Source organism: Bombus pyrosoma, linkage group LG2 (genome assembly GCF_014825855.1).
Source record: "Bombus pyrosoma isolate SC7728 linkage group LG2, ASM1482585v1, whole genome shotgun sequence".
In the NCBI taxonomy this organism is placed as follows: domain Eukaryota; kingdom Metazoa; phylum Arthropoda; class Insecta; order Hymenoptera; family Apidae; genus Bombus; species Bombus pyrosoma.
The window spans coordinates 15,247,415-15,259,085 of record NC_057771.1 but is presented as its reverse complement, the minus strand read 5'-3'; the positions used below and the strand labels follow the sequence as shown (position 1 = coordinate 15,259,085).

General features: G+C 28.4%; 5 protein-coding genes across 10 annotated transcripts; 3 read left to right on the top strand and 2 right to left on the bottom strand.

The window, feature by feature from the left end:
* The first annotated feature begins 47 nt into the window (after window positions 1-47).
* On the top strand, window positions 48-1,448 carry LOC122577285 (heme transporter hrg1-B-like). Its single transcript, XM_043748520.1, has 3 exons — window positions 48-386; window positions 841-1,014; window positions 1,115-1,448. The coding sequence occupies exons 1-3, from the start codon at window positions 260-262 to the stop codon at window positions 1,264-1,266; spliced, it is 453 nt and encodes a 150-aa protein (XP_043604455.1). The 5' UTR covers window positions 48-259; the 3' UTR covers window positions 1,267-1,448.
* Window positions 1,449-1,510: 62 nt separating this feature from the next.
* Window positions 1,511-5,068, bottom strand: LOC122577256 (ADP-ribosylation factor-like protein 6-interacting protein 1). Of its 5 annotated transcripts, none has more exons than XR_006320185.1 (7): window positions 4,927-5,068; window positions 4,576-4,753; window positions 4,029-4,266; window positions 3,825-3,909; window positions 3,683-3,735; window positions 2,324-2,439; window positions 2,108-2,249 (listed from the first exon to the last, which is right to left on the bottom strand). XR_006320185.1 is itself a non-coding variant. In XM_043748452.1 (6 exons), exons 1-6 carry the CDS (start codon window positions 4,951-4,953, stop codon window positions 2,386-2,388), a joined length of 591 nt encoding a protein of 196 aa, XP_043604387.1. In that variant the 5' UTR covers window positions 4,954-5,068; the 3' UTR covers window positions 2,273-2,385. The 5 variants fall into 5 exon arrangements, 2 of the variants coding, with proteins under 2 accessions (XP_043604376.1, XP_043604387.1); XR_006320182.1 differs by having other exon boundaries at window positions 4,620-4,753; XR_006320183.1 differs by lacking the exon at window positions 2,108-2,249 and having other exon boundaries at window positions 2,273-2,439; window positions 3,000-3,735; window positions 4,620-4,753.
* Window positions 5,069-5,248: 180 nt separating this feature from the next.
* On the top strand, window positions 5,249-6,876 carry LOC122577271 (ubiquitin-conjugating enzyme E2 S). 2 transcript variants are annotated; one of them, XM_043748498.1, is made up of 5 exons: window positions 5,249-5,389; window positions 5,537-5,684; window positions 6,136-6,326; window positions 6,407-6,535; window positions 6,619-6,876. In XM_043748498.1, the coding sequence occupies exons 1-5, from the start codon at window positions 5,372-5,374 to the stop codon at window positions 6,769-6,771; spliced, it is 639 nt and encodes a 212-aa protein (XP_043604433.1). In that variant the 5' UTR covers window positions 5,249-5,371; the 3' UTR covers window positions 6,772-6,876. The 2 variants fall into 2 exon arrangements, with proteins under 2 accessions (XP_043604433.1, XP_043604425.1); XM_043748490.1 differs by having other exon boundaries at window positions 5,299-5,439.
* Window positions 6,877-7,655: 779 nt separating this feature from the next.
* LOC122577242 (THO complex subunit 4) lies at window positions 7,656-11,489 on the bottom strand. The gene is made up of 5 exons (XM_043748409.1): window positions 11,149-11,489; window positions 10,447-10,584; window positions 8,631-8,778; window positions 8,210-8,350; window positions 7,656-8,135 (listed from the first exon to the last, which is right to left on the bottom strand). Exons 1-5 carry the CDS (start codon window positions 11,356-11,358, stop codon window positions 8,023-8,025), a joined length of 750 nt encoding a protein of 249 aa, XP_043604344.1. The 5' UTR covers window positions 11,359-11,489; the 3' UTR covers window positions 7,656-8,022.
* Window positions 9,024-10,432, top strand: LOC122577301 (piggyBac transposable element-derived protein 4-like). Its single transcript, XM_043748559.1, has one exon. The coding sequence runs from the start codon at window positions 9,184-9,186 to the stop codon at window positions 9,532-9,534; it is 351 nt and encodes a 116-aa protein (XP_043604494.1). The 5' UTR covers window positions 9,024-9,183; the 3' UTR covers window positions 9,535-10,432.
* Window positions 11,490-11,671: the final 182 nt, after the last annotated feature.

The window sequence follows — 11,671 nt, the reverse complement described above, 5'->3', positions numbered from 1 at the left end:
CCAATTATTCCGTACATATATCATATTCACAAATATTTAGAATGTAATCCAACCTAGAAAAAAAGGTTCAATAAAATACTTCCGAAACTTCATTAATACAATAATTGTAAAAAATATTGTTATTAATTACCAATAGCTTATTTTGTACAATTTAAAATATCAAGACGGGCATCTGCACAAGCAAACTAAGTTTCCTTAAGACATGACATGATATAGTCGACTAGTGCACTACGTAGTAGATAATTACAAGAACCTAAAAATGCCGCGAGGTGTTATAATACATTTAATAATAAGCGTCTTTGGTATAATTTTTGCTATATCAGCATTTATTGTACTCTTTGTTGTGTATAGGAATTTCGACGTTGGATTTTGGTCTATCTTATCAGGTTAGCACCACACATTACATGATGAATATCTTATTATATAAATTATCTAATTTTGCAACCATAAATATGGTTTAAAATTAATAGTAAACGATTTAAAAATTCACCAGACAAATATTTTACAGTAATAACAAACGATATTCTTCATTTATTACATACAAAATAAAAATTACCTCTTTATTATTGTGCATATTTATCTTCTAATAGTTATGGTTTTAATTATGAAACTATGTTTTTTCATTCAATAATTAGGCAATATTTTTCGTAATATTTGTAAGAATATTACATTCTGCTCATTTTTTAAACATATCACAAATAGTAGAAATTATTACTTCAGAAATTTCATATTGTTAATAGTGCATAAGAGTTATTCATATAATAAAAGATATTTTTATATAATGAATTTAACACAAAATTAATATAAATAAAATCTTGCTTTACTTCACATATCACATAGGTATGTTAGCTGCGGTTTGTTTTCACCTGCATTGGCTTAAAGGAAAAGAAAGTTTAGAAAGATGGCATACCAAATCTACATTGAAAAGTTTAAATGTTGTTGGTTTTGTAAGTGCTGTAGCAGGAATTACTGCACTAATTTGGTATCTCTTCCTCACATTTTATTACAAGATCCGTATGTATATTATTTAATCTCCAGTTAAAATAGAGTTTTATATATATATAAAATATGGCAAAGTAAATATAAATACATATACATATTTCTGATATTTTAGCCGTTATACCCATTGGGGAAAGTACAACGATATCAGCTATTTGGTCTATGATTTGTGGAAAATGGGGAATTTTCTTGATGTACTATTCTCACAAATATGGATTAATTATCGCAATAAACTCTCCAGCCATATTAACAGAAGATAATGCTTAAGAATTTTTTATACAAATGAATATAACAATTTTTATATAGAGTATTTTTATTAAATGTATTTATAAAAAATGTTTTGTTTGCAAATATAAATTTATTCATAATAACATGACATAGAGATAAGTTACATTGTAAATATTATGTAAATATATTTACTGAAATATAATTTTATGATATAAAACAGATTTTTCAATTTTATGTATAGTATTTTATACTACTTTCAGAATACCTTATTTAAAAATTTACAAAAAATTGGTCACAAAATAGTTATTTAAGTATCACAGTGTAGTAACATATAGTTTTTTAGATACATAGTAAAAATATATATCAAATATGTATAAAAATCATGAAAATCCATAAAAAAATATTAATTTAATTTTTATGATATACTTCCTTTAATTTGAGTAAATGCTTTGTAATCATATTCATGTACATAACAAATAATTATGTCAATTAATTTTAAGTTGGTCTTAATTTATACAGAGGATAAGTTAATGTATACAGACTTACAATTGAAGATACCACACCAAGTATACCAATTGTTCCAGGGGTAAATTTGGTAAAACCTAGTGCTGTTAGAGGAATACACAAATCACATCCATTTTTAATTGTATCCATTACAACATCTTTGTGATTTCTTAAATGATAGAGTAATTTACATTGATTCCATAAATGATATGAGAACTTTGATGTCCTCATTAATACACTCTCTTTTTTATGTTTAAAAATTTTTATGATTTCATAAATATCTCTTATTAGATTCATTATAATACCCATTAACCAATACTTATTAGATATTTTGCTCCATTTTTCAATATTAACCCTATATAATCCCACACGGCCGACCCAAATTATATGATCTGTTAATAAGAATAGAGCATTGGCAATTTTTGATAGCGTCAAAATAGCTCTTATAGTTAGATCTGGATATTTCATCATTTTTAAAGCAGAATATAAACTGTCCAAACATCTCCCTAGACGTAACACTATAAATAAAATGGGAATAAACTGTTATTATCGATAGTAATTGTATTAAAATTATAAATATCGTTTTAAATACATTTTCTAAAGGAACTAAATGTATATTCTAAACTTCTTAAGACTTCTGCAGAATGTTGTGTACTACGAATATTCTGACCATAATACCAATAAGCTCTGCTTCCATATTGTAGCAATCTGTAAAAGTATTATTAAAAAGTAATTATACAATGTTAATATTATCTATTTACTTTTACTTGTACTAAATTTGTTAAATAAAATTTGTATATTCTTTTATGTAGAAAATTAATATACAGGTTTTTATGAAATTTTTAATAACATGCATTTTTGAATATATTATGAGAAAAATAGTAGCGTTAAACATAATGGTAAATAATAAAATTTAGGTTATGTAAAACATACAATTAAATTTATATCAATTAAAAATAATTTAGATCATATAATAAATTTATATCAATTAAATCAATTATTCTTAATGCGGTTAAATATGTTTCAGAAGTAAATAAATTATATACCTGATAATTCTGTCTCTGCCTATTGTTTGCTCATTTAGCTTTATTACTATATCCATAATGTTTTCAGGTAGTGTAAAGAGCAATATATTTCAAACACAACAATTAATTGCAATAAATTTTTATATAAAAGTAATTTATGAGAGTTTCATCATAGTAACGTTTATTTATAAGCACATATAAACAATTAATATAAACTATCAATATTCATATTGAATAACTTACGTCTAAACGAATTGATACGTAAAATACCGTTTACTAATGATTACCAAAGAATCCATATTGACGATTATTTGCAATATAATGACGCAAAGCATTTCTTGCTTCAATTGCAATATTTATCTCGTAATATACATAAATTATACATAAATTATAATATTAAACTCTCACTTCAAAAAATTAGGTATATATAATACACTTATTTATACCACTAGCGCCATCGGATATTTAATTTAACTAACCCGCCATTTTCAAACATTTTAAATTTGATGTTCATAAAAGTATAAAATTAACGCTAATATTTAATCCAATCTCATTAACGGAAATCTCATTACTTAAGTAACTACTTTCGTCGAAATAAAGTCTGATAAAAGATGAAATAATTTTATTGTTATCGATGAATGAAGAATAATGTGGAAGTATATTTATGTTATAAAAGTGCGTGTAAACGAACTGCAATCTTAAATATCACATAAAACGATGAAAAGAGATGAAGACACAATTTATATTACAGTACTTGTACGTTTAAAAAGCTGAAAAGCTAGTTATCCCTAATTATGAATTAATAAATTACGAATTAATTTATTGTAGTTAAAGTCTCACAGAGAATAAAGAGGAAAACACATACAAAATGGTGATTATGATTGTTTTTCGTGAAATAGAAATTCGCACACATATGCTATACTAACTGACATCGCACGTCCCTTATGTCTGAATCCTGGTGTAAGTAAAAGGACACTCACTGTAACATTCCAGTAAAGTAAAGTTTACATTAACATACATTCATCTTGTAAAATACAATATCAAATAAATTAATTAAAAAATTATTACCTGCAATATAAAATAGAAGCAAGTTATTAACTGTACTTCCAATCCATATACAAAGAACAAGACAAAGTATTATACCTGGATAATACTGCAGAAGATAAAAAATAGTTTAGAGCAATTTTTCTTATAAATGCTGTACTTAATATTTGTTACATAAATATCTTCTAAACAAAGATTCCTTTTATCTAGGATAGCTTCTTAACTCACCACATTGGGACGATCATTTCGTGTTTTTAACATCAATTTCCACAAACTTTGTAACTGTAAGATTATTACAGATAAATTTTGACATATCTCATTTAACTTTTTCTCTTTCTGGCCTGTCCATTTGTTGACAGGACTCAGCAATGATAATACAACTGGTACAAGATAATCAACCAAAGCCAATATAAGAAGAGTTACAGATATTATTGTAAGTATAGCAGGTTCCAACATCCATATTAGACTACAAGCAAATTTTTATGAACATTGTAAAATATATATTAACATACAATTATTTACGAATATGTAACATATAAAAATAATCAATGACTGATATAGTAATATAGTATATATTAATATTTTATTCTAAAATTAATGTTAGGAAGCAATATTAATTTTTAATTATTATTTTATACATAACATTATTAAAAATTCATAAAAGAAAACAAAAAATTTTAAAAACTGAGGACTATAATGAAATAAAATGATAAATAAGGAAAAAATGCATTTCTTTTATAGTATTAAAAAATAACACATAAAACAAATAACTTACAACAAAAGATATATATGGTTATATATTTTAATATTTCCACTCACAAAAATGTTATGGTTGTAATTCCAAATATGAGGCCAGGGTACCAGGACCGTTCCCATAATAGAATGGAATTCAATGGAAGTATTACTTCACGCCAACATTCCATTCTACGTTTTAATTGTTTCATATGCTTTTCCTGCAATGAGATTATGTTGTTTGAGGACAAAAATGAGTGTCACTGTCATTGATTTTTCTACCATAGTAAGACTACATGGTATAATACAAAAATGAACGGCACTGATTAAATATTCAATAAAACGCATTGATCGTATGTTAAATATTCAACCTTTAAAAGATGTGAAGTCTTACCCTTTCTATTGCTGCACTATCAGCCATCCTGGTTACTAAATAAAGTATTCAAATTCGCTGTGAAGAAACAGTATAATACGACAAAGACTTGAAACTACGTCGAAGTTATAGTACAATGCAACTACAATTTATTCACATCATCCAGGCTTATATTCCGTTTCATTCAAACATTTCTTTATTCTTTAATTTGATTATCGTGATGTGTCCTCGGTAAAAGTCAGAGACGCCGGATACTTTTTGCTTGAAAACACACGAAATGACGAAGAATCGACTTCTAGTTTCGAGATTATTGTAACTCGCACGCGATTGGCTATCAGTTCAAAATGTTGGTTATTGCAGGCGATACTGTGCTGATGTTGTGACGTTAAAGATTTTCTAACAGTATACTTCAAACAATCGCGTCCTAAACGCGTTTAATTGAAACTTTATTCAAAATTTGCTAAATATGGCTGCTGTGAGTTCTGTGAGTACTCGATGATACGTATTAATTTCTGTCTGCGAACTTTAACAGCGGTACTTCTTGTTTATGTCCTGGTTAAGGGGACAGGTTTCTCTGAATATATCTTCGTTCTCAAATAAATAAATCATCTGTCACCGTCTATTATTTCAGATATCAAATGTTGAAAACTTATCTCCACAAATTATTCGACGTGTAGCTAAAGAAATGAGTGAATTAGCTGAACAACCACCCGAGGGTATTCGAGTTGTTTTAAATGAAGAAGATGTTACTGACATTCAAGCTATTATAGAAGGACCCTGTAAGATTAAAATTCATTTAATTACTCCTCTTGCAAAATTTCAATGAAGTATTACGTACTATATAAAAAATCGCACAGTTATTGAAGTATAACCTATCCAAATGTCAGATTTACATGCACACCTAAATACATTTATGTATGTATATATACATACATATATATAGATATACATATAAGTTTATTTCTATCAATTATAAGAGAGAATATTATTTGCATAATCAACTTGATAGATCAACAGAAATAATACTAATAAAAACGTATATATTCTATAACATAACTTTTAATATTCACATCTATTTAGATATAATTTAATGTCATTGAAAGTTTTTATTTAACATTACTTATTTCACAAATTTATATACATGTATGATGTTTGTTTCATTAAGATTTATGGAGGTTTGTGTATATTATAATGTCCATAAGTTAAAAATATAAATTTTCCTAATATTAGCGGGAACGCCATATGCTGGCGGTTTCTTCAGAGTAAAATTAGCTCTTGGCAAAGATTTTCCTCAAGGACCACCAAAGGCATTTTTCCTTACAAAAATTTTTCATCCAAATGTTGCAAAAAATGGAGAAATTTGTGTCAATACCTTAAAAAAGGATTGGAAATCAGATCTCGGAATTAAACATATATTACTAGTAAGCTATTAATTGGTATAACTGATACAAGAGATATTTAATGGATTTCTTGAATTAACATATCTATTTTATATTTGCAGACTGTAAAATGTCTCTTAATAGTGCCAAATGCAGAATCTGCTTTAAATGAAGAAGCTGGTAAATTATTATTAGAAAGGTATGACGATTATTCCGAACGAGCAAAAATGATGACAGAAATACATGCACAGGTAAACCTGTTGTCATATACATATATTAAAATTGAGTTTTGCATACATAATAATAAATAATGAAAAATACATTTATACTTTAGGGAGGTGGAAAAGGCAGCAAAGCAGGTCTGGATAGTTGCACATCCTCTGAAGTCGGAGGACCCCTCCCAAAAAAGCATGCAGGAGATAAAAAACTATCAGCAGAAAAGAAAAAGATATTGAAAGACAAGAAGAGGACACTCAAAAGATTATAAAAAAATCAACATAATTTATCTATCTTTTATAATTTAAAACACTGGTGTGGTAACATTGCCTCATATTGTACACAATTATTGCATAGTAAAAATTTATTATCTAAACTCGACTGATCTTATTATTAAGTATTTAGAAAATTAATAATTCTAGAAGCATTAAAGATGACTTCCTAAGATACAAACAAGTACAACTTTGTAGTGATCTACTTTACAATCAGGAGTGGAAAATAATATAGTCCACTCTGTGGTATCTATTAGCGAATATTTTTACATATGTACAAAATGATACCTCATGTGACTATTTAAATTAAATAAAAAATGTTCTTCAAATGAAAGTTTTGTTTCTACTTTAATATTTGTAATTATGTACTAATTTTGTATATTTTTTAAATGAAATTTATTTCTGCAATACTTAAGAAAATTAAACATAAATCTTTGATTAGGTGAGAAATGAAAATGGTCATTTTCAAGAACATTATTCTTTATTAGGTAATGGCTCATCTGTTTCTTTGCTTCAGTCTTGTACCACTGCATTGGCATTCATATGCTGCATGAATAAAACCATGTACATTGCCTTACAAGCCCATTACTGCACAGTAAAATATTTCATTAGTAGATGACTAGACGATAACAACAGTATGTCACAGCCTTATTCCACTAGAAGCTATTAGCTACATATAGTGGTACGTTTTATTATTCATGGTAAAAAACAATTCATTAAACATAATGTACAAAGATCTGATGCTACTAAACATAGTGATACACGTATATCAGTATATAAACTATGTTCAAAGATAGGTTTTGAATATTTTAATAGTTAATTATTTATATGAACTAATTAGATTGTGGGCTAGAAGCACTTCTGTACTTAGATAAACAACAACTTGTAAAGATGAATTTTACTGTATTTTTCATCTGATAACCACACACGCACGATAGTACATACAAATCCATACAGTCTTTACATTATAACTTTTTATTATTATTCTTTTTGTTTTTGTTACGATACCATAAAAAAATCTATGAACTCCTACAAATCATTTTTCTTAAGTGTCTGTAAAAATTGTATGCCAATTTTCAAAGAAACTGTCAAAAATAAAAAATACCCACTTAAAAAGAATTTCTTACAACATTTTGCTAATGATATATTTATACTTATTTTTATATATTCTCGTGAAAATTAGAGAAACACATTGTATTGTGTTAAGTCAGATCAGAACAAAATCTTAAGTGTGAAGATTTGTGACGTTGTTACTTTACTTCTTTCACATAAGCTTCCAGTTCTGCATCTAATTCTTCAGCGGTAGGAGTTTTCGTTACTTGCCGACTGCCGCCTCTGCCACCACGTCGACCAGTTCCACGACCTTTAAAAAAGTAAATATTAATGTATTTTTTGATAACTCACTCATTTCTTTTTTAATATATACCAATTACATACCTCTAACGGATCCTGCTCCACGGCTACCCCTAAAGCGGGACTGAGGTCTCTGTGTAAAATTACTGCCGCTAAGTCTCGGTCCTCCTCGGATTGATGTGACTGGTATTTCAGAGGTAGCAACTTGTATGTTCATTTCACGACCTGCCGATGTATACCACATATTGCAAAAATAGATGTGAATAGTTGTGCAAATCATAATTCACAATAACTTCTTTGAAATTTGTTTTTCTTTAATGTCATCCCATGTTGGAGTATTTATGGAAGGATAAAAGAGAAAATGCTCAAACTGTATGTTGCTAGGTATAAACTGGAGACCAGATTAATAAGTGATACTGAAACCCTAAATATAGGCGGAATTTTATAATTAAAAAGAGACATTCAAAGCAAAACTTATAGTACAGACACAAATTTAACTACACACCATCTAAGGGTACGCCATTATATTGTTTCATTGCTTTAATAGCATCTGCTCTTCTTTCAAATATAACATCTGCAGACCCTAATGATCGACCTGATCTATCGTAATGTACTGCTGCTGACTTTAAGGGGCCAAATTCACTAAATAATTCCTAGAACAAACAAATACATAGATTATTGCAATTTTATAGTAACTTTTTTAAAAATGAAAAAGCTAAGTGATTTTTATGAATTTGAGACTGAAAATTTATCTATTTTTTGAATTTGAAGTAATATTGGAGCACTAGAACTACCACACCAGTCAAAATGACTGGTTTGACAACTTTATTTAAAATTTCTACTTCATGTTATATTTCTTTTCCGCAATGATGTAATGACTTTTGCAGGGATAGCTAAAGGAATAATATAATAAACTTTAATTTTGTTTTATTCATTTAAAATAAAAGTAATTTTGTATCATGACTACTTATATCAGTACTAGTCAATATGACAGTCAATCTGTTTACTGAAGCTGGATTCATTTATTTAGATAGGGTATTAGATATCTAGATAAATTTATGGGTGCCAAATTTGCACTAATATCAACCATTTGGGATAACTTTATTGAAAACAGCCAGAATTGCTATAAACCTGGTGCAAACATTACAATAGATGAGCAATTTATCCCAACCAAAGCCAGATGCAGGTTTATGCAATATTTACCGAATAAACCAGACAAATTCGGAATTAAATTTTGGCTGGCATCCGATGTTCAAACAAAGTATGTTGTAAATGGATTTCCTTATTTAGGAAAGAACGAAAAACGAGCACCATCGCAACCTCTGGGTGAATTTGTGGTACTCAAACTTATTAAACCATATAGTATGAAGGGAAGGACAATTTTTTACAAGTTTGTCACTGGCATATAAATTATTAACCAAAAGAACCATACTGGTTGGAATACTACTGGAATTTATAAAAGTAAGCTGAAAAAGAAAGTTTCTATCCTGAACTCAAAACATAAAACTATCAAAATTGGAAAAAACGAAAAGGGCCTACTTGAAATAGTTGAATTTTATAAAACAAAATTTGGGGTAGATATAGCAGGCTAAATGGCAAAAAAATATAGTGTGAAGTAGGGATCAAGAAGATAGCCACTTCAAGTATTTTTTAATATTTTAGATTTAGCTGGCATAAATGCCAGGATTTTATATAAGGAAACCACAGGTGAGCAGATATCCAGAAAGGATTTTATTTTTCAATTAGCAGATGAACTTGCCACTGACAATGAAAAATCATGGATAGAACAAAGAGCATCCGAGATCCAAAGTATGTCAACCTTACTCACCTTATTCACGCAAATGGCATCAGATAGGGTACTGTAATAATAATAAGACCGCCACCATTTGCAATCTTTGTAAAAAAATATGTACGCAGGAAGTACACGCGGAAGAACTTTTTACATTTGTAAGAAATATGACGAATGATAACTTTTGTACCTAATAATTTAAGTTATATTTGTATTTTATTTATTCTATTATGCTTATTATTATATTATACTTCTTATATTTATCATTGGAAATTTATTTTAATATTCTTGTTACCAAAGATTTTGGTACTAAATATTCTTCATTACTGTACTTATTGTTATTATTATAGTTGTTATTATATAGTTTTTATCTCAGAACATGAAGTTCCTTTTGTAAGGTAATAATAAATTAATAAATATAAAAATATTCTACTATTACGTATTTTTTAAAGACCAGTTATTTTGCCTGGTTTTGATAGAGATAACTACATCTCAAATGTCAGTAGTTCTAGTGTGAAATAAAAAAAAGTACCTGAATGTCTGAATCGGATACTCCAAAGTCTAGATTTGATACAAGGAGCTTGGTTGTCCCTGCACTACCTATTGAACTTCGGCCAACCTTTTTTACTCCATCAAACATGTCGTGTTTCCAAGCACTGTTTACATCACCCTATGAATGAAAATTATTTATTATTGTACAAAATTTGTGGTATCTTACAATACTTAAGAACATAGTATTAGTCACATGTGTATTTTTATAAACTAAAAAAATTATATCTATAACAATTACATCTAAAACTAAAAACATTTCATATATATTTTTACTAAACATCTCACATTATTTTATATAATAAGCTATTCCATGTTATTATATTAGCATTTGAATATATAAAAAATACACATGGTCGTCCTTAAAATTAACGAACATCCCACCATAAAAGCGCGGACTTTTATCATTTCCGAAAAATTTTAAGTTGAATACTCTCTCGAAATACGTAAAGTATTTCTCATCTGAACAGTATAAGAATCATAGGAATTACGTTTCTATCTTACACAATTATTTTACCTTAAAATATGATCGTTAATCTATCTCAAGATTAAACTGTTTCATACATAAGCACTTAAGGCGGAAGTAATACGATAGGTTCTCATATACGGTACACGTGACGAAATTAATATAACATAAATAATGACGATAATAATAGAAAGAAGAATAAATAATTTGATTTCTTACCCTTGTGTATGGAAGAGAATTTCTTGTAATGCCACCACGATTGCGTCCTCGCATGACGCCACCACCAACTCTTTGCGTTCTTCGTGCTCCTCTACGAGGTGAATTACCGGCACCTCTTCCACGTCTGCTACTGCCGCCGCGTGGTCTTGTTCCTTTATTTTGCTTGATAATATCGTCGAGACTCATGTCTATTTTATCAACCATCTTCATTTGTGCTGGATTTCGTATAATGACACTGCCACACGAAAATGAATGAAACCAACCTCTTTCGTCTTCGTAATGATGGCGACGAACGAAGACGAAACAATCGCGCACAGAAGCCTGGGTATAAATGACCGTAACTCACAGAACGATTTCTTAGAACCCCTACGTATGATTCGTCGATCAGAGCGCTCTCTATCGGGAAATCAATGAAATAAAATAACGGTTTTAACAAATTCTTTCAATAGATATTGTCTTTTGTTATTAAAGTACGTATTTGCATTTGTTACTTATACCTAGCATATAAGCGCATTTCTTTCTT